This window comes from Tachysurus fulvidraco, chromosome 16, assembly GCF_022655615.1.
Source record: "Tachysurus fulvidraco isolate hzauxx_2018 chromosome 16, HZAU_PFXX_2.0, whole genome shotgun sequence".
In the NCBI taxonomy this organism is placed as follows: domain Eukaryota; kingdom Metazoa; phylum Chordata; class Actinopteri; order Siluriformes; family Bagridae; genus Tachysurus; species Tachysurus fulvidraco.
Genome location: NC_062533.1, coordinates 10,002,368 through 10,024,514, shown reverse-complemented (window position 1 = coordinate 10,024,514; position 22,147 = coordinate 10,002,368). Strand labels below are relative to the sequence as shown.

Sequence of the window (22,147 nt, the reverse complement as noted above, 5' to 3'; positions counted from 1 at the left end):
ATATTATCGTTTCTCGTTTATCATTTACTTTTATGGATTCAATATAAGAATAAAAGGCTCCAGCATGTAGTCCTGCCTGTATGATTCATCTGGGTGACTTCTTCCTTGTTCTATAGCAATTATATTTTATTCCCACCTGTCTGACAGCAGGGCTGTAAAACCCCTCGGTCTAAACCTACCCTCTGGGGGGATTTACAACTCTTTATCAGACCCAAACGAATCTTCTTGACTTCCGTGACGGTGTAAAATGGCTAACAGGTATAATACAGGTGCCGCCCTGTCCCTTTGCTCCAGGTTGATGTGATTAGCTCACTCTTACCTGCCCGGTGATGCCGGTGATGATGGCGACTTTCCTGGGTTTGTTACTACAGCCGTTAGCGGCAGAACTGGAGGTCGTTCCTGCGCACTGAGCCATCGTCTACCGGTTCGGGTTAATAATGAATGAGCTTCTTTCTCTCCGTCTCGGTTCCGGGTTGTTTTTGTTTCTTCCCGGAGCGGCAGATTCAGACTAAACACACCATCGACACGCAACACGAAGCCAATCAGGAAGCACGCCCGGCGATGACGCTTTACGTTGTCGTAAGGACAAGAAATTACAAAGGAAGATAAAGAGTGTTTGGCTGAATTGCACACCGCCCCCTATAGTACATAACCGGGCAATTTCAGGCAATTTTATTTTATTTGTATAGTAAACATTGACACTGAGCTTCTTTAATGAAATCCTGATGACCGAAAAGTAAACCAGATTTGCCGTCAATGCCACGTTTCACATTTAGGAAGGAAATATATTTAGCAACTACATGTTGTAAGCTTTGTAGCTGGCTTTCACACCCACAGCAGCGAGGATGCTAACATAATGTTCAAATGTTAAGATAAAACATTTTTGTGATATGAACAACACTTTCCCCAAAGATTAAGTATTAAACTGCACTTAGCTTCAAGTTTGTAAGTGTATTAAACCTCACATTAATAATACAATAATCTACGATAGTGAGTTCATGTACAGGAGACCAAGTGGAAGGGTAGCAAGGGTGTAGAATAGGAGCAGGATTCAAGCTGTTTTCATGTTGGACGTTTGGGGGAGAAAGTTAGGGAGGCCAGATTAAGATGGTTTGGACATGTTCAGAGGAGGGAGAGAGAGTATATTGGTAGGAGAATGTTGGACAAGGAGCTGCCAGGCAGGAGGCAAAGATAAAGGCCAAAGAGGAGGTATATGGATGTAATTAATGAGGATATGAAGCTAATGGGTGCAAGTGTTGAGGATTGCAGAAGGTAGGGATAGGTGGAGAGAGATGATTCGCTGTGGCGACCCCTGAAGGGAAAGAAGAAGTGAGTTCGTTTTTTGACAATTAAGTGATGATGAAACTGGGACAGGTTTAACAAGCTGTTCTGGATTAAAAACACACTTAAGATGACGTACCTAAAGTATTCTGAAACTCAAACCCCAGAATTACCGGTAGTGTAAAATGAACATGACTGAGATGAAATTATTTTTCTGGATTAACAGGTCAGTCTGTATCAGATGTGTGAAGTGTGTGTGATGAGTGTTACTGTTTCTGGAGCTTTCTGACATGCACTTAAAAGTAAACGAGAAGCATGTTTCTAAATGACAAAGTTTTTTATACCTAGTTAAACCTGGGTCACATCTCCAAGTAAAACATTTGCTAGATTAAGGTAAAATCCAGTAGGGAGTCTCCCTTGATGAGAAATAGCTAATTTTTTTTTCTTGTTTCGTTCTTTTTCTTTTTATGTTGTGAATTGTTCTTTACAATCTCATCTTTTTTTTCCAGAGTAACCCTGTAAAAGGCTTTTAAGAGTCAGCATCATACAGTCTACAATTTGTTCTGAGCAGTTTTAAACTTATGCTTGTTCACCTGGGTTTGATATAGCAGATCCTTTTTCCAAATGGAATTTAAAATGTATGGAGTATTGGACTTTGTGGAGATTGATGTTTGTGAACGGCTGATATATGGTGTATCCCTGCCACTAAACTCAAGTTGCCACAGGCTTGCTGTCTGTAATACTGGAATGTCAAGCACAATATAAAAGAAAACAAAATACACCCATGTTTCTGTTTGCTTGAAATAATCAGAGAAATCCAGAACACTGGCCTAAAGTACAAGAGATCAACAAAGTATAAGAGTAATGTGATTTGTCTAACCTGTTACAATAGCCATGTACTTGTATAATAGTCCATTAATGAAAGTGAAAAGACATACGGCTAAGTATGGTGAACCATACTCAGAATACGTTCTCTGCATTTGACCCATCCAAATTGCACACACACGGAGCAGTGGGCAGCCATTTATGCTGCGGCGCCCGGGGAGTAGTTGGGAGTTCGGTGCCTTGCTCAAGGGCACCTCAGTCGTGGCCAGCCCGAGACTCGAACCCACAACCTTAGGATTACGAGTCAGGCTCTCTAACCATTAGGCCACAACTTGCTCATAATATTAGTATCATTAACATCAACAATGGTAAAAAATAAAAAATACAATACAATAAACTCTAATTATAATGATCTGTAATTAATGCTTTGTTAACTTTATTTCTCATTTAATATAGTGGCTTAAACATCTTATTTTAAATGTATGACAAACCAGGCAGGAAACATCTCAGACTATGACAATACAGGCAAATAATCAGTAGTGTCAAACATTTCAATAACATATTGACAAAAACATTTAATTATGTAATAATTTTAAACACACTCAGCATGCATCTTAACACTTCTAATACTCATCCAAGAGCAATATGTGCATTAGTTTTGAGCCCTGCCATAATCCCACCTGATTCAGATTTATAACTAATGTTACTAATACACAATGATGTTACAATCTTGAACTTCAAGTAAGTTTAGGATACAAATACAGAAATAACAGATAAAAAAAATTCAAATAAATATAAAACAAAAGGTAGTTTACTGTTGGGTTTGCCTTCATGGAAGGCGAGTTATAAACCCAGCAAAGAGAGTAGGAAAATGTACGGCAGCGGCATCCTAATTTCTGTGTGTTATAAAAACTTACATGATTTACAGTTTAGACAATTTCTAATTAAAGTATATAGTTGATCATTCAGGACAACTTTGTTTTGTTTGTACTGGAGTTATGAGTTTAAATGATCTAGCAATTTTCGATTTTCAGCCTTAAACTGGATGCCAGTATGACAGTATATTTATAACCTATAAACGTTTGGTGGTGTAAAGATCTTTTCTTCACACTGGAGCCAAGTGTAGCTAGCAATAATGACATTTCTAAGCAATGTTTCTGTTGTATTGCTCTGCCAACTTTGCCATCTTGAACATAATACATGATAACCACCACTGTCCAAATCAGCCTTTGCATTGTTACAGCACATTAAAGCTTGTTAAAGAAGCTACTGTTACATGGCAAACATATCTCATAACTACTTTAGGGGAACTGTGTTTTTTTTTTTTTGATGAACATCTTCTTAATGTCTAAATTAAATGTTCTATTTCAGGCACATTTTGTGATAATAATAATCCAATGCAAAATAAGACAAAAGAGATGTATTTCCCAAATCTAACCAAGAAAAAAGCATGAGGAAAATGCTGGATTTGTGACATGGAGGGAAAGTAATCATTGTTACATAATGATATAGTAAAATCAAAATCTTTTATTACTTTTATGACAGTATAAATATCAAACAATAGAATAAAGAGTATCACAGAAATAAGACTTGATTAGTAAAAGGTGAATTATGTACAACAGCAGGGTTGTGCGCAGGCTGTTTACAGCAAATGGAGGATTCTAAAGACCGTAATGCTCTGCTGTTGTTCAGGTACTGTTACAAAGAAGAATTTATATTGTGTTGTACATTACTGATAGTAGTTAAGAAATGGATACATATTGTTAGATAGCAGCTGTGGTGCGGTGTTGTTGGTCCAGTTCTTCACAGGGATAAAAAGGTTTTCTGTAGAAGAAACAATTTTAACTTAATACCAAATGATAATAAAAGAAAACGATTTTGTGTGTGTTTGTTTCATACAGTGAGTCCATATAGTCTAGTGGGAAGAAATAATTCAATAGAATAAATGAACCTACTTTATATGAGATCTCAATGGCATTTGTAATTAGATATCACTGAAATATTATTATAATTGAAGAGGGTTGTTATCATTAGCATGTATCTATTTATCCCAGCCTAAAACTTCAGTATGTGGTCTGCAGAAAGACATTCATGTGTTTAGATTTCTGAAGAACAGTGAGTTACCTGTTTTAGCCTTCTGCTGGAGGAGCATGTGCAGAGTGGCATTTGTTCCTCTGCAGACATAATACATTTATGAGTGTTAAACACATGCTACAAAGCACAAGTAAATGGTTTAACACTAGATGGCAAGCCCCTAAACATATATCAAAACCTATTAACTTATATCCCCTAAATTTTTATTGAAATGGAGCTAAATCTAAAATGTAGAAATCTCAAAATATCAGTCTTTATCTATCTCTATATATCTATCAGTCTATACTACTGTCTAAAATAGTGAGATGAGGTATTGGTGCTTACTTTCTGATGCAGACGATTGTGAAGTAATCGATCAGACAGCCAGGGATGTTTAAGTGATTGAGATGCACTCATCCGCCAGCTATATTGAACACAAGCATTACACTGTAATGAACCATCCACTAAAATTAACAATACCACTCACACCTGTAAACAAACAAAACACTTTACCTCTTGCTCTTAATGAGAAGGTGTGTTATGAAGTCTTTGGCTTCATCAGAAATATCTGCAAACTCGGCTTCTTCAAAGCTCCATTTACATTCAAGGATGTTATTCAGTGTCTCATTGTCATCATCACCCAGGAAAGGAGAGAGACCGCTTAGCCTATAAGCACAAGCATAATAAGAAAATGACAATAACTTACATCTAAAATGAAAGAATCCAGCAAAATGTAGACTTGAAAAAAACTATTTTTAGATAGACTTGGGAGTCTTTTTAACCCAGGTCAGGTGATTATAGCTCTGGGACCAGTAACAAACGAGTAACAAGACATTTCCACCACACACTACCTTGGGATATGCCCTCATACTATATGAATGCCAGTGTGATTATGCTTAAATTCTATTTTTCTCTTATTTGATTCCTGACTCATTCTGTTATTCACACTTTATTGCTCATTCTCTTCCCTGATTGGCTGTGGAAAATGTGTCTTCAAGATTTCTTTCCATCAAAAAACTGAAGGCTGTTGAAGCTGAGATGTTTTGTGCATGGTGTCAATATATATTCAATTTTGTGCCAATTCCAAGCAAATACCCCTGTCACAGTGCACACTTGGCAAACTTAATAATCTTTTTCAGTTTCCAAAAAAACAAAAAACAAAAAGAAAATAAAGCACTTTAATTACTAGAAATAAGTAGGTCAATATGTTGAGAGCTGGGACTCACAGCATGTAGGTAATGACTCCTAAGCTCCACATGTCTGTTGGAAAGGAAACAAACTCATAGTTGATCACCTCAGGTGCAAGAAATTCAGGTGTGCCAAAATTCACTTTGAGCTTCTCCCTTGGTTTATATCTGATGAAGGAAAAGAATTAGAGCATGAAAGATGAGTGAGCGAGAAAGGGGGGGGGACTGAGAGAGAGAGATGATATTGATAGTAGCCAATATTTCCTGTCAGTATACTAACCTTCTGGCCAAACCAAAGTCGATGATCTTGATCTTATTTGTTTCTCGACTCACACACAGTATATTTTCTGGCTGGAAAAACAAGAAAGATTCATTTGCATCTCATTAATAATAACTTATGCATCTAAGTTGGTTGGTAAGTAAGTGTTACCTTCAAGTCAAGGTGCAGTATGTACATCTTGTGCATATATTGCAGCCCTTCTGTGATCTGTCTGATTAACAGCACTGTGTCCAATTCAGTCAAATTGTAATTCTCATCGATGATGCGGTCAAATAATTCTCCTCCCTCAACACTGAGATCACACACACACACAAATAAATACCGTACACACCTACATGTAACATAGAAAAACAGACATAGCATGAGAACTAGGAAATTTTATTTACTTACTACTCCATGATGAGAGTAATATCATTGCGAGATTCATAAGCAGCATAGAGCTGAATGAGGCTAGCATGATTCAGCTGGTTCATAACCTCAATCTCACTTTTAACCACTTCCTGAAATAAATAAATTTCAAAATAAACAATATTTCATAGTAAATACACAAATATACAATTACAAAGTATTATAGAATCACCTTCTCCTTCTGATTCCTGGTTTTGATGATCTTAGCTGCCAGTGTGAGGCCAGAAGTATTCTCCACACACTTATGGACCATTCCGAAGCGCCCACTAGCAACACCAAACAAATTTGACACAAATTTTAAGTCAAAGATTTATCAAAAAGTTTGCATCATTTCTGTATTTTAATTTATTATCTGTTTCACCTTCTGGCTCTCCCTTTTTGTTATGCTGTTATACAGTAACTAGTCTTGACTGGAGTCCACTGCTTGCACTCGGCAGGCAATGTATTGCCCTTAACCAATACATGACCTCAAGCAAGCACGCACGCACGCACGCACGCACGCATGCTCGCTCGCTCGCTCACTCACTCACTCACTCACTCACTCACTCACTCACTCACTCACTCACTCACTCTCTCACTCTCTCACTCTCTCTCTCTCTCTCTCTCTCTCTCTCTCTCTCTCTCTCTCTCTCTCTCTCTCCACTTAAAGCTACTACTCCTGAGTTTCCAGGATTCCTGACTGCTTCTGCTCTCCAGACTACCTAATCCTTCCTGATACCCTACTTCTGGTTGCAGTCTCATTATTTGGAGATGCTCACTGAGTATGGTCCTATTTAGACAGCCTGGAGATACATGGGACAGTACCAGTTAGAGAGCATAGTGGTTTGAACATGGTGGTTTGATGCAGTGTCCATCATTGAACATTTGATTGCTTTAACAGAAAATAATTTATGTTAAACAAATGTTCATGAATTCAGAAATGATGCTGATGCTCAGACTTGTCTATCATTGTCAAAAAATGTTTGACTAAAGTTGTCAAAAGTTTAAGGTTACACTTACATTTCACTTGACATTTCACCTTCAAATGACATTACATTTCAGTTGACCATATACAGCTGTAGAACGGAAATGAATTAATCACACTCTCTGATGTCACCCAGATTAGGATGGGTTCACTTTTGAATCTGGTTCCTTTCAAGGTTTCTTCCTAATATCATCTAAGGGAGTTTTTCCTTGCCACAATTAGCCTTGGTATTAGGGATGAATATAAACTTGAATTTTAAACTTTGTAATTTTTTTCAAGCTATGTTGTTAAAAAATTCAAAAGCCTTGGCCTTTGTTTTAAGTGATGGAGCAAAACAGGCATTCAAGTAGGTCACAGGAATCCCATTTTAGAATTCCCTAAGTAAGATGGCCTGTGCTTCTAGCAAACTCAACACAGCCAGAGGATACTGAGAAAGCTAAGAGAAGCAAGAATTATAACAGCAATTTCCTTAGTATCCAAGAGGGATTGCTTATCCAGGGTTCCCCAAATTGTTCTTTGTAGCCAATGATTCCCTGGCTTGCTACTGACATTGTCTGAAATACACTGACATATTTGCAGAACTATAATAAAATGGGTGTGAAAGTAAAACAAATAAATGCAAACAGGTTGAGGGAACAGAGGAAGAAACAGCTCACAATCATATATGCCCAATACCAGTTCATAAAAAAGATAAATGGTGACTCAAAAGGTAATTCATGAATAAGAAAAGGAAAACATGGCAACAAGATATCCAATAGACAAAGCAACCTCATGATAGAACATCATAGACATCAGTCTGAGCTTTCCTTATCAGTTGCACTAAGATTTTGGGAAGATAATCTGACACACCTTCTACCAACAAGTCCTGAGCACTGAAAGACCAGGGAAAGTATTCAATCCCAAGAAGTGTAATTTCACTGCAAGCAACCCTCAACATATACGAAAAGAAATGCACAAGATATCAAGACAAATTAACAGGATTATGACCGCACCACATTGTGTACACACCAGCCTCCTGTATGGGTTAGAATAAATAGAAGACTTTAGTTGTCTCATATACATTACAGCTCAGTGAAATTCTTTCTTCACATATACCAACTTTTTGGAAGCTGGCGTCAGCCCTGCTATAGCACCCCTGGAGCAGAGAGGGTTAATATGGGGTCAGAATTGTTTCGTTATTCTGAATAAATATACTATGATCCACAAATAAATATAAAGAGTTTCACAAATATTTTTTAAATCAACAAATGCACAATAAGCAAACCGTAAATATATGTTACAAATTTCACAAAAAGAAATGAAATTCACAAATAAATAAAATGTGATTTGCAAATAAAAAAAATACATTTATATATTAAATACATTTATATATTTAATTGTATCACTGCACGCATTTGTGAATTGCGTTCTGTGCATTTGTGGATTTGAAACACTTCTAACGCCAAGACGTGCACAAGAATCCACAAATAGGTGGACTCCGCCCACCGTCTACTCCAGCCAATCGGACAACGGTCTCGTGGCGCTGACCAATCGTGGCACGTGATTGGTTGGAGGTAGACCATGTCAACATGTATCATTGGGAATAGGAGGAAAAATCTACACAAGAGGAAGAACCTTAAAAATTAACTCTAATATCAATAATTTTGTCAACAATAAAAAATTTTTTACTAACTCTTCGTGCTCAGTATTCAAAAAGGGAAGTTTGACTCAACATGAGAATTCAGAAGTAGAAAATAAAATCCCTCAATAATGCCAATTAGCAGGGATTAAATCACTATAATATGCAGTTATTACATCCATAATGCATAGGTGGTGTAATGATTTAGACCTATGCTGAAAAGAAGCATTTAGATTTATAGCATTTATGGCATAAAACATATCGATTTATGGCATTTAGCAGGTACCAATAGTCTTGTGGCGTTGACCAATCGTGGCACGTGATTGGTTGGAGGTAGACCGTGCCACGATTGGTCAGCGCCACGAGACCGTTGTCCGATTGGCTGGAGTAGACGGTGGGCGGAGTCCACCTATTTGTGGATTCCTGTGCACGTCTTGGCGTTAAATGTTTCAAATCCACAATTGCACAGAACGCGATTCACAATTCACATTTTATTTATTTGTGAAGTTCATTTCTTTTTGTGAAATTTGTAATTTGTTGGTCATTTGTAATTTGTTGGTCATTTGTTGATTTAAAAAATATTTGTGAAACTCTTTATATTTATTTGTGGATCATAGTATATTTATTCAGAATAATGAAACAATTCTGACCCCATAGGTTAAGACCCCAATCAAAAACCAAGAGCCTTAACCATTTGAGCCAACACCACCCAAACACGTGTCCCGTTCGGGGCTCAAATCCAAGACACTGGCATTTTTAGCACCACTCTTTAACCTAAAAGAGTTAAAGGGACCTAAAATTCATGCCAAAAAGGGAGTCAAAAGACTTTCAAACTAGGTTTTCAAAAGCAGAGACAGAAAGACAACTAACTGTAAGACACGTCACTTGCTCCAACAAATAACTGACCTTAATACTTCAGGATATATTGCAGTGTAATTAGGATTCCTGTAAACAAACCCAATGGAATACTTTGATGTCTCATTAGTCAAACATTTACATTTATGGCATTTGGAGAGACTTACACAAGTGCTTTGAAGTCTATAATAAATGAAAGCCAAAAGGTAATTTTTAACACTTAAGCCCTTAGTTCTGTGTTGTTTTATGTAGCTGGGTCCTGGAGGAACCATGTTCCTTTTCACTGTGTACTGCATCAGCTATATATTGTCGAAATGGCTCGATATCAATACTAGTAAACTAGATTGCGGACTAAGAATACAATCAGTCTAAAAACTCTGTTGGGAGTTAATATCACAAGAAAAGTATACAAACTAGTTAGTTATTACTTTAGAGGTAGATCATTGTTTGAAGACAGGCAGTGACTCAGCTGCTTAGCGATCTAGAGGAGTAGATCTCGTAGAGTACTGCATTAAACAATGCACGAGTACCATATTAAAGTCAGGTTCATTTACTGAAAACTTTTTGATCTTTGAAGATTCCCTGCACATTGTTCATTGTTCATTGTTTATGATGAAAGATACAAGATTTAATCATTTAAGAGCAAGGTTATGATTTGCTTGGATTTTTGCTTACTCTTTATAGAGGGTGCTCAGGCTGTTCTTATGTATGCAATAAATTAAATTATACCCTGGTTTTTAGTGTCATGACTGTTCACTCATCTTGCTTCTGGTGAAAAAGCAGAAACCTTTAATCATCCAGAAAGATTAATTACAATAGTATATGGTCTATCTCCAATTCTGTAGCTTACCCTCCAAGCATTTCTTCTCTGTTGATGGTATAATAGGCAGCTATATGTTTGGTTTTGGTTGTCACCACGCGGTGGTCAAAGGGTGCTGGAGGAGGAGGTGAACAATCTGGAGGACATAGCAATAAGCAGAAATGACTGAGAAAGAACTGTACAAATAAACAGCCATTGGTGACTGTGTTGTAACATTCTACCTATGATGTACTCTTCGGGCATCAGTTCTCTTTGTTTCATTCCCTCCTCAGGTTTCTCTGGCTCCACTTTTGCCGCTCCCTCTCTATACTGTGTTTCTTCCTCGCTTTTTTCCACCTCCTCTGACCTTTCCTCCACTCTGCTTTTCTTTAGATCATCTTTCTCCAGATTCTCGACTCGTCTCTTAGTACTAGAAAGTGGCTCTGTGTGATCATTATAGCTACAAACACAAAGTACAAATGCATTAGACTATTCTGACTTTCTAAATAGTATCATCAATTAGTTTAAAGTGTTTACTAAAGGTGTTTAATATAGGATCTTTTAGTACCTTTCCTGGGGCACTGCATGTTCTTGACTAAAGTCACAGGTTGACAGGAGTAAAGATGGCACCTTAGGGACAGTCAAACCATCTTTTCTTTCTGTTCTCTGATGCTCTCCTTCTTCGCTGGTCTCTATTTTTTCATTTAACTTGGATTCTATAGGAATATCGTTATTTTCCTTACTGCTTGCCTCATTTTCCTCTACTTGAAGCTCTTCTTTGTCATTCTCTTCTTCTGTTTGTAATTCTGTCTTATCTTGGATAAAATCCAAAAGTCCTGTTACGCTAGCATTGGCTTCAGCATTGCCACAGTGAAGGCTGGAGTTCTGTTGATTGAGTGTTTGTACCTTTTCCAAGTCATTCTGGGCTGCACCTTAAAATATATAAAAACAGAAGTTTTATAATGATATGCTGAAGATTCAACATTCAATTACACATCAAATCCTAAATTTCCTAACAACATGAATCACATAGAAGTTGGATTTGCATTTACCTGTTACATCTGGAGGTTTCTTCTTCTGGGATTTCAACAGCTTTAAGCAAACATTTGACTTCTCAGTGCATTCTTTCTCTTTCAGCTGCACAGGGACAAAGAAGAGAAAGAACAGGAAAAATAATATTATCATGTAATTATTTTTGTTTTTATCTATCCTGTTTTCAGCAATAGATTATACTGTATATAAATATATAAAGCAGTAGATGTCAGAATACATCCTACTTTAGCCATTTTCCAAATGTTAAATGATAACAAAAAAATACAAAATATAATTTCATACATGACACTCTTCTGCTGTCTATAAAAATAATGACAGGATAATTTATTGTTTACTAAATGATAAAATATAGTAAGGAATAACAATTATAACCACAGACTTGTTAAAATAGCTTGGAGAAAAGATAGAGGCACATTTTTCATATGTCAGACTATGTAAACACATATATGTGTACTTAAGGTTGCAATTTTATTTTCACATAAAATCATATTTATATAATTATATTAATAACTAATAATACTAGTTATTTTAATCCATCCATATATTGCACAGGCAAACATGAAAAAGGAACCTCAGGAAATAGAAAAATAGGTGACTGACAGAACATTAAATGCAGGCAGACACTTACAAAGCTACACTGGAATGGTTCGAAGTGAAGAATTTAAAACTGATGCAGTGGCAGACCTCAGTCCTATCGAGAATTTATGGCAAGTCATGATAAATGATCATCATGAAAAAATCCTCTCCCCAAAAATGAATCTCTTTTTTGATACCAAGCCATAATACTACAAAATGTAGAAAGGTTGGAGGGAAAGGCTTATTGCAATTAAAAGCTACAGTACACACCATTGTATGGAGTGTTGTAAAAGTAAATTTAGAGCCACTGTGAGACAGTTAATCTGCTCAGCTCTCTCCCTAGACGTTGCAGATATTTCATCCACTATAAACATAAACTCCATGTCCTTAGATGAAATTGTGCAACTAGCTTCCAAAAATGTATAACTTTCCAATCTATCTAGTCTCTGAGACTGTTGGTGTAATGTGTCTGTCTGTGTTTTCCCCTTGTTTCTGTCTGCCGTCTTTCCCCGATGTTAATTGTTGACCCCGCCCACCTATCTGTTACCATGGACACTAATTACATTCATTCTCTTCCCCAGGTGTTTTGTCTTAGTCCTTGTCTGTCTCTGTTTTGTGATTGGTTCTCGTTCACCATATATACTCTGTCTGTTCACTTCAATGTTGTTGGTCGTTGTTGGTGTTGGTATGTTGTGTGTTTCTGTTTGATGTTCCCATTGCCTGTTCGTTCTGTGTTCTGCCTTGTGTTGCCTGCCTGACTGTTTTTCTGTTTCGTGTATTGGCCGATTAAAACTCTAAAAACTGCATTTGGATCCTCACTCGCCTGTTGTCTCACCGTGTCACTTCGTGACAGTTGGTCCTATTGGTCTGTTTATTCATTGTCCCTATGCTACTTAAAATGTTTTCTCCAGTACACTAGTGTTCCAGTGCAGCAACAAAATGGAAATTGACTTATCAGACATTTTCCATCATTATAACCAAATGAGTTATTTTATATTTTTAGAATCAATATGAAAACATTTTAGATGCTTATGAACAAGCACTTCATCTCAGAGAGCAGAAATAGGTTTGATTCACCATTTATTTAGAAGATATATACATGTGAAACACATATATTAACTTTTCTATAATGATATTGTCCATAGTAGGAGAGTTAACAAAAGAAATACTTTTGAAAACTTATAGTCTAACTTAATGTAAGCCATTAACCACCACTTTGGAATGTGACATGACAAAGAAATTTAATGTTGAATGTGGACATGATGTATGTTCTTCCCATTAGTGATGAATCCTCACAACCGATTGTGTCCAGACAGCTTATGGCCAACTAAGTGCGTCAATCTCTCTTTCTGCCAATGCAAAGCAGGTTCAGCCAAATATAATTTAACTTCTGCAGACAACAAGGATTTTTAGTTTCTCCATTGCCACTATTGCTCCCATTGCTGTAGTGTTTTAGAGTGCATACGGGAATTTTGGTCAAAAACCTTGGCTGGAGATGTTATAAAACTTGAGCTCAACTTCCAGTTGCACTTACAGTACAAAAGATGTTGCAGCTGCAAGAAATACCTGTCCTAAGGAATGCTGTTGTAAAAACTTGTTTGTCTATAGCGTTTATTCATTCCCTGTTCATTTCCTTTTGTTCTATCAACTCTCAACCCCACAGTCCTAACATTTATAAAGTCATCTTTTGCCTGCTGCTGATTGTTCTGTGTTGAAGTGGATCATGTGAGACTCCTGTGCCTGAGGCCAGGAGTCAGGTGTGAGTTTGCTCAGTCTCTCTTTCTGTCAATGCAAAAAAGGTTCAGCCAAATATTATTTAATTTCTGCATTCAGTAAGGATTTTAGTTCCTCCATTGTCACTATAGCTCCCTTTGCTACACCTCTGTAACCAGAGTGATGCAGAACATGGATTTGAAGAAACAGTCACAGACACTAAGAAACAGTACATTATTTGGTTTGAACAGATAATGTGCTTTAAGTAAAAAGATATAGATATAAATATCAGGTGCAGTAACTCTTTTTAAATCCTTAGTTCATTTGTACACACATATGTGTCTATTGTTTTATAAGTTCTTGTGTGTGTGTGTGTGTGTGTGTGTGTGTGTGTGTGTGTGTGTTACACCAGGATGTTGTTATGATTCAGGACAGGACCCATGTCCTGTTGCTGAACACACAGACAGGAGTGTGACTGTTAGAGAACCGAGGTAGGCGTGTTACATTGCAAAGTGAGGAAAAATTTACTGTGAACCGATTAGATGAAATTCAATAAGGATGTTTACTTGCATTAGTCACTTATAACTTGTAGGTCTCATACTTGTACATTTGTACCAACTTTCATGCCCAACCAAATGGCCTTTGTTTATTCATATTATAAATCATATGTCTTTTTTTGAAAGTCAATCAGGGAATTATATTCATGCTATAAATGTACAGCATACTGCGAAGGTGCAGAGTCTGTCTGTCATTTACCACCTCTGTACAGGAGCTTAAATTGATCTGCCCAGATTTAGACACAGTCCAGGCAATAAACACCCCTCTTGCTATAATGTAACTTATACTAGACTGGTTCAGGCTGACAGGAAGTCTACAGTAATGCAAACAAATGCTGTTTATACCCAGACACAGAAAGCACAGCACACTTGGCAGCTTGAGGCAGATGGGCTACAACAGCAGAAGTCTCTTACTCTAGACCTCTAGCTATTCCTATTAAAGTTGCCACTAACTGAATGTGAAAAACATGATTTGGTTGTTTTGATGTGAAACATGATGTCTTGTCTTGTAAAAATAAATAAATAAATAAATAAATAAATAAATAAATAAATAAATAAACAATGGTTATGTACCAACTGAAAGAAAATCTTTTATGTCAAAGGAATTGCAAAATGAACATTTGTCTAGTTCAGGGGTTTAAAATTTTATCTGCATGGGCCAGTGTGGGTGCAGGTTTTTATCCCAATCCAGTAAGAGCCACACCTTATTCCACCTGTTTATTCAGTTGATCTTAACTTTCAGTAGACTGACAAGCTACACACATCCCTGCACTCGTTCCGGATAAGACCGGACATTCCTGATGTAGATAAAATCATGTTTTTAATGTCCTCAGCAAAACACTAAACTTTTACTGATTCACCAGTGGAGGGCAGCAGATACACACACACACACACACACACACACACACACACACACACACACACACACACACACACACACACACACACACACACACACACACACACACACACACACACACACACACACACACACACACACACAAGATACCATGCCACCCTATAAACTTGGTGTGGTACTAAATAGCTCTTTCACTACTCAGTGTCACTCAGGCACTCATTCACTGATCTACATGTAGGGTTAGGGTCCGTCTTAATCAGCTCTTCTGTTCAGTAGACAGGGAGTATTTTCTCCCTTAATGCACCACAAAAAACAGGGCACATTGATGGAACTATGTTCCTGTACTGGAAATGATGTCATGTTTTCCTAAAACAGCTCACAAAAAATGTCTCAGCCATCTTCATGTATAAGTGTAATTAGATCGTTATCACTGTAGTAGCTCTTAAATGGTTACCTAATTTAACGGTTTATAACTTTATTTGATGTTCTATATACAGTTTGTTTGAGTATTCTTAAGACTCGTACGTGTTCTTAAGTGTAATTAAATATTTCATTTGTTTGAGTTTTTACAATTACTGATATGGAAATAAAAATGTAACAGGAGATCTGTGTCCTAATGTTGTAGTGATTCAGGGTCCAAACCAGTGGACAAATTAATGTACACTATATACTGAGTAACAGAAGGAAGGAGGAATATCTGTAGCAATGGAGGTTGAACTGAGTGTGTCATGTTATGTTTAATTCAGCCTGTTTAAAAACCTCCTTTAAAAACTTTACAAGGCCTGTAAACTGTATAGAGTTTCTGGATAGAAGTGTATGTGAATGTGATATGTTTAGAGAATGTGATTGTTTGCATAAGGTTGGTAAAGGTCCAAGCATGCGTACATAGAGGTCAAGTGCTATTTTAGTGTTTGAGAGGGTAGATGATGGTAACTAAATATCTGCTCCACCCCCCCCCCCTCCTCCTGTCTTTTCCCCTCAACACATCTCACTGGGCTCAATTTATTTATTCTAACTGATATGTGCACTGACAGGCACCAGGTCCTCTGTGCAAAAACACAGTGGGCATGTGCAGGGCTGTAGTGTAGAAATGTATGAGCTGATGGGAGGGAGTCCCAAAGAAACTCTGGCAAACACTTGTCCAGCACTGAAAGTGGTATCTGGCACACAGGTGGTAAACACGCCACCACTGACTGTACTGCAGCCAGTACTGATAATATTTCTGCCAATTATGACATTGCAAGTGTGATTTTACAAGATTGCAGTTAGTTAGTAGTCTATAAGGGCTAGACAGTATTCTAAAAGCAAATATACATTATTAGTTTCAGTTTCATTATTTGATGGTGTCTCCTCCATAAACCTACACAGAATTACATATTGAAAAATCTGTTAATTTTTATTTCCGGATGTATTTTGTTTGTTGTTATTTTATTTTATTTGTATTAGAATTATCAAAAGTGCATAAACATGTTACTAATATTCCATTTTTTCTTCATTATTATTATTATTATTATTTTATTTATTTTTTTTTTTTTAATTTGATGCAATATGAGCATATTATTTATATGTTTTTGTTTGTGTAATGATTCATTTATCTCAATTCTACATATATGTTTAGCAGATAAAACATTCATTCATTGAGTTATACATTTGAAGATCTACATACATGCATACATGTGAAAAGCTCTCCTTTCACAATTAAGTAACAATTAAGCGCAATTAATATAATTGCAGTGATGATTTTATTATAATGACTATTATTTAGTACTTTTATACAGGTATACAGTATGCTTGCAGTGCAATTAGTAATAAACCATCTGCCTGAAGTTTTTTGGAGGCTTCAGCACGCAGGAATCGACTATGTTTAAATGAGTGAAAGGTATAACACAGGGCCACCTGCTTCTGACAGTCAGCAGTGAGAGACCTGTGCTCAGCATTGCTGATGATCCTGTTACACCTGAACATGATGTTCTCCACAAACCTACAGCTCATTCCTTAGACTATATAATAGATTCTGAACCAACCATACCTTCATTCACTTTGCTTACTTTGTAAATTCACAGCATAGTTTAATTTATAATCTAACTCTAATTTAAATTTTATTTTCCAAGAATTATGAATAAGCAAATGCCTCCATATCCTCATCCTCCTTAAAAAACAAAGAACTAATCACAAGGCTGGACTTGTATAACACTAACCCATGTCACTCCATACACCCATGACAAATCTGGTTACCTCTGATCACCTACTGTAATGTAAACTCACTCTTATTTTTAACTTTACTGGAACTTCAACTCCATACCTTTAAATTAATCTCTATGTATAATAATAATTATGTTAATTATGCACCTAGCTGTGGTTTTACTGGTTGGATTGTGGTATTGCATTTAATCCAGCCTGATTAAATACAATTATGATCACAGATCAAAAAGATCTGCAGTAACAGTTACCTTAAAATGGCCTGTTATTCTGCCACATTCACATAAAGTACTTTTCCTTTTTGTTTCCTTTGCCTCGATGCTCCATTTACATGCTGCATGTCTAGTCTTCAGCACAGCTGCGTTTCTGTCTCTGCTTTATGTTTCATGTTACTCTTATTTTTTTTTTTTATTTACATTATTATTATGCAGCAGCTAGATGGAAAGAAGGCTAAGGATGATGAATAGCATTGTAAAACAAGGGGCTCATACACTGTTATACCTTTTATTATCCAATTTTATCCAATTGTTTTATGCAGCTTCACTTTTAGGGAACAAGCCTCTGAATCTCTGCTTGTGTGTGATTTGAAAGTTAAAGTTCAAAAGCAGATTTCTCAAAGCATGTTAGTGATGAACAGATTTTATAACACCAGGTTACATGTATAGACAGCACCTTTACAAAAATATGAGAGAGAAATGAAACACAACACACCCAAGACACCTAAAACTGAGGTCCACCTTATATATGATAGTACATGTTTGTGATGTAATGTATTTATTAAAACTAGGGCTGGTAATTTATCGTCTTTAATTAGATTAATTATTTATGAGAAATAATAACGAGTTAATATTTTTAACGCATTTAATCCTCCCCTCCCCTCCACACACCTGTACCAACGACTACACATCTTGCAATAAGCTGTAGTGGCGAGTTAGTCAAGCATGATGCCAAACAATCTCCCTGGCTTTCTGAAGGGCAAATTTAAATTCAAAACTCTTTCCAATGGAGCCACTGATAAAAACCAAAGTCCTTTGTGTTCTCTGCAATAAGGAATTTGCATACCATCTAAGTAGTTCTAGCATGAAATACCACCTGAACACAAAACATATTGCGAGCTCTGCAGTTAGCACAACCCTGGATGCTGCAGGCAAGCTCCGCCATACCACGCTGACTGAAAATCGCCGCAAATTAAGTCGTCCGCAGAAACACTAACGAAAGCAATATCTAAATGGATTGGAATGGACTGTAGGCCTGTTAATATTGTGGCAAGGGGTCAATGGATGCTTTTCGAATTGCGATGTTACGGCCATTGTAGCCTAAGTGATAGGCTTGTTATATTGGTTCAATCTTCCTCAAACACAATCATTTTAAATGACATTTTGGGGGAAATTCTCAACTAATATTTATGTGCAATTAAATGCGATTAATTAGATTAGATAATCGCCACATAATGTAATTAATTAGATTAAAATTTTTAATCGCTTACCAGCCCTAATTAAAACACAATTTCAATTAAACATGCTCTTTAAGAAAGAATATATATTGACATGTTCACCCTTTTGGGTAAAGGAGCAGAGCCCCAGGCACTAGAACAGCAGTGGGATTTGAAAAGAAATGGATGGAGAATGATGCAAAATGGGTTGGTGTTTGCAATTTAAAGGTTTTTCTGTGTTCAATAAGAATGATCGATGTGAATTATAAGAGTAATGCAGTGCCATCCAATGATGTTCCTGGAGGTAGCTGAATGTGGCTAATTAAATAAACAATTTGACATGATTCAAAGTGAATTTATATTCTTTCTTATAGATCACGTCCGATTAACATAACTAGCAAACGTAACTAGCATATACTGTACTTAGGTGGTCAGTCACACCGGAATACACATATTGTCGCTCGTGATTAGTACATGTTGTTACTCCTCATTAGATCATGTTTAATGATGTTTGAATGCAGGTACTAGTGTTTGATTATTCATGAATTTAGTTTATAAATTGTAAACTGTAAACGGTTAACATATTACAATCAAAACTATATTATTTGATTGGAGACAGCAGTTAAACCTGCTGACCTCTATCACATGATGAATGTGCATATGAATGTCTGAATTATTTGACTCATCACTGAGTAACCAAAGCAGTCATGGAGGCTGTCCACAGCTGGCAGCTCACATACTACAGTATGTGCTGTTAGACCGTGCATTACACAGTTTTCTCTTCTATTCAGCACTAATATTGAAACTCTCCACACTATCATTCATTGCTCACTTTTCCACTTGTAAAAAACTCCTGTAGGGATAAATGAATCATGTGTGTTACCTGTGAGTAAAGTGATGTGCTTCCTGTTGACTTGTCTTGTTTTCTCTTGTGGGTAAATAAACTCCAAAACCTTCTCCATAAAATGGATACAACTAAGCACATACTACCCACAATCCAAACCACTTTATCACGCAAAAGTTTCTCCATGGTAATCAACGTGTAACCAACTATGGGTGAGCCTCTGCCTGTGCACCAACTCTATTTTAATGACACTTTTAATCCCCTATGTATCCCTACCTCCCGCTTTTTCAGCTCTACATTAACTGTAGTCTAGTTGTTGACATCAACGGTGTGGCCAAGCCACAGATTCTGAAAGAGAAACAGAAGTAACCCCCAGACCCCCCAGTCCACCTCTCTATAAGGAGCAGAGAATGTGTCGGTCACAGAGACAAGTGTCAGACAGGTGGAACTCGGCCTCTGAGAGAACGCATGGTGCTGAAGCGGACCCAGTGTATCCTTTAACATTAGACGCAGCACTTAAAGTGCTCAGTCATTCCATTGCACTTGCACATTTGCACTTAAATTCACACATGCAAATTCACACACACACATACACACAGACACACAGACACACACACACACACACACACACACACATACACACACACACACTAACAACCAATCTATACAAACTGATACTGTATATTGTAAATTTCTACATTCATGGCCCTGATTAAAGGCAGTCAGTACTCTTTAGCTGAAGTATGTGTCTATATATCAAATGTGTTAGCGGTTACAGGGCTCTAACTAATGGCTAATGTGAAAATCTAATTCACAAATACTGATGGTGCACACCCAAAGAGCATTAGTCATTCTACAGCAGCCAAAATCCAAAGCAAACATCTGGGTTCTTTTTCCGGTTACTTAATTGTAAAGGGTAACTTCAATAGCAAGACTAGGTATCATATGGTATCAGGAGAGACCTGCTAATACAACCAAGATCTTTAACACTCTTGCTTCAGCAGTTTCAACATACACATGCGTGCACACACACACACACACACACACGCACACACACGCACACACACGCACACACACGCGCACACACGCACACACACAACAATAGCAGACTGGCAGTGCTGAGGTGTGAACCCACAACTTTCTACACACTAACCGAGTACCTTAATCCCTGAACCACCACTGTCCAAATCTCATGAATCTTCTGTAGTACCACTTACACATGGCACCAAAAGTATCCCCTAATGAATGAATACTCCACATAATTGTAATTGTTTAAATGTCCATCACTCATAATATATTGTATTCTGATACTTCCTACCAAAATGTCTGAATTAAGAACCGTAATAAGAACTGAATTGGGAACAGCATGACAGCTCCCTCTAGTGGCGATCTGAAAAAATCGTTTAGTGAAAAAAAACCCAGAAATAACAAACAAAACTTAACCACATAATGCGCTTTCTCTTGCTTTGGAACTCTATTAATCAGCCTTTTAGTTATTTATATTAAAGTATTGTATTCAATAAATAGAGTAAACATTTTTTAAACAAAAAAGTAAAAAAGGACAACACAGGTGAAAAAACAAATCCTTGTATAATAATAATAATTATTACTACTACTACTACTATTATTATTATTATTATTATTATTATTATTATTATTATTATTATTATTATTATTCAGAAGTCAATTTATATATATATATATATATATACCTAATTTCATATATTCATCTTCGGTAGTTCACTTTATTCTTGTCAAGGATCTGGATAATATCTCTCGAATACTAGACATAAGATAGAAAGACATTTTGGATGGGATTAAAAGTTCATTGCAGTGCATTACTCTTACTCTTACACAGTCACATTTACAGTATCTGAAAAACCCGTAATGGACATTGTGAAAACCAGTGTTGTAATGTAACGGAGTACAAATACTTTGTTACTGTACTTAAGTAGAAATTTGACGTAGGCTATCTGTGCTTTAATTCGCTATTTAAATTTACGTCAACTTTCACTTTTACTCCACTACATTTTCTAGATAAAATGTATACTTTTACTCCGCTATATTTCCACTCAGCATCTTCGTAACTCGTTACTACAAAATAAAATCAGCAGAAATGTCTGCGACTGCAATAAGGGAGTTTGGGCGAATCACTGCTCCTAGATTGCATTACGCTCCGCACGCACTACTTCAGCGTAATGTTGCCAAAAGGAGGCGGAAGCACAACTGAAACCGCCATGGAAGCACCTGCTGGAGGACCTCCTGTTATCGTAGACCAGGGGTGGTCAACCAATCAGAGACCAAGAGCCACATTACTGTGTTACCGCAAACTTGATCATGACGCCATTTTGAGAGTGAACTTGACACAAATTGTTTACTCAAATGATTTTGCTCCTACTGGGAAACTGAGGTATTTTCATCCCACTCACATGCGCGTTTGACGAAAATACCATATTGAACTCAAGCGAAGCGAACACGCACAATAAAAAGACACAAATACAAACTTCGATATGAAAGTAAGAGCTGCATGAAACCGGGCAAAGAGCCGCATGCAGCTCGGGAGCCGCGGGTTGGCGTAGACGACCACCCCGACGATAGTGGTGAACAGGGTGAAGATAACGTTA

General features: G+C 36.9%; 2 protein-coding genes across 5 annotated transcripts in view; both read right to left on the bottom strand.

Annotated features, from left to right (window-relative positions):
• The window catches only part of gmds (GDP-mannose 4,6-dehydratase), a 73,461-nt gene extending 72,911 nt beyond the window's left edge, over positions 1 to 550 (bottom strand). The window contains exon 1 of one of the 2 annotated variants that reach the window (XM_027133244.2): positions 320 to 550. In XM_027133244.2, the coding sequence (XP_026989045.1) occupies positions 320 to 415 (96 nt within the window). In that variant the 5' untranslated portion in view covers positions 416 to 550. The remainder of the gene's footprint in view (positions 1 to 319) is intronic. The other variant, XM_027133245.2, reaches the window with a different exon arrangement.
• Positions 551 to 3,613: 3,063 nt separating this feature from the next.
• The window catches only part of mylk4b (myosin light chain kinase family, member 4b), a 29,272-nt gene continuing 10,738 nt past the window's right edge, over positions 3,614 to 22,147 (bottom strand). For 2 of the 3 annotated variants that reach the window (XM_047801319.1, XM_047801321.1), the window contains exons 3-15: positions 11,343 to 11,427; positions 10,859 to 11,222; positions 10,533 to 10,750; positions 10,342 to 10,447; positions 6,227 to 6,320; positions 6,037 to 6,146; positions 5,797 to 5,938; positions 5,647 to 5,717; positions 5,406 to 5,534; positions 4,693 to 4,845; positions 4,525 to 4,603; positions 4,231 to 4,280; positions 3,614 to 3,930 (exon numbers count right to left, since the gene is read on the bottom strand). In XM_047801319.1, coding sequence (XP_047657275.1) covers positions 4,236 to 4,280; positions 4,525 to 4,603; positions 4,693 to 4,845; positions 5,406 to 5,534; positions 5,647 to 5,717; positions 5,797 to 5,938; positions 6,037 to 6,146; positions 6,227 to 6,320; positions 10,342 to 10,447; positions 10,533 to 10,750; positions 10,859 to 11,222; positions 11,343 to 11,427 — 1,596 coding nt within the window. In that variant the 3' untranslated portion in view covers positions 3,614 to 3,930; positions 4,231 to 4,235. Of the gene's footprint in view, positions 3,931 to 4,230; positions 4,281 to 4,524; positions 4,604 to 4,692; positions 4,846 to 5,405; positions 5,535 to 5,646; positions 5,718 to 5,796; positions 5,939 to 6,036; positions 6,147 to 6,226; positions 6,321 to 10,341; positions 10,448 to 10,532; positions 10,751 to 10,858; positions 11,223 to 11,342; positions 11,428 to 19,562; positions 19,785 to 22,147 lie in introns of those variants that run through there. The other variant, XM_047801320.1, reaches the window with a different exon arrangement.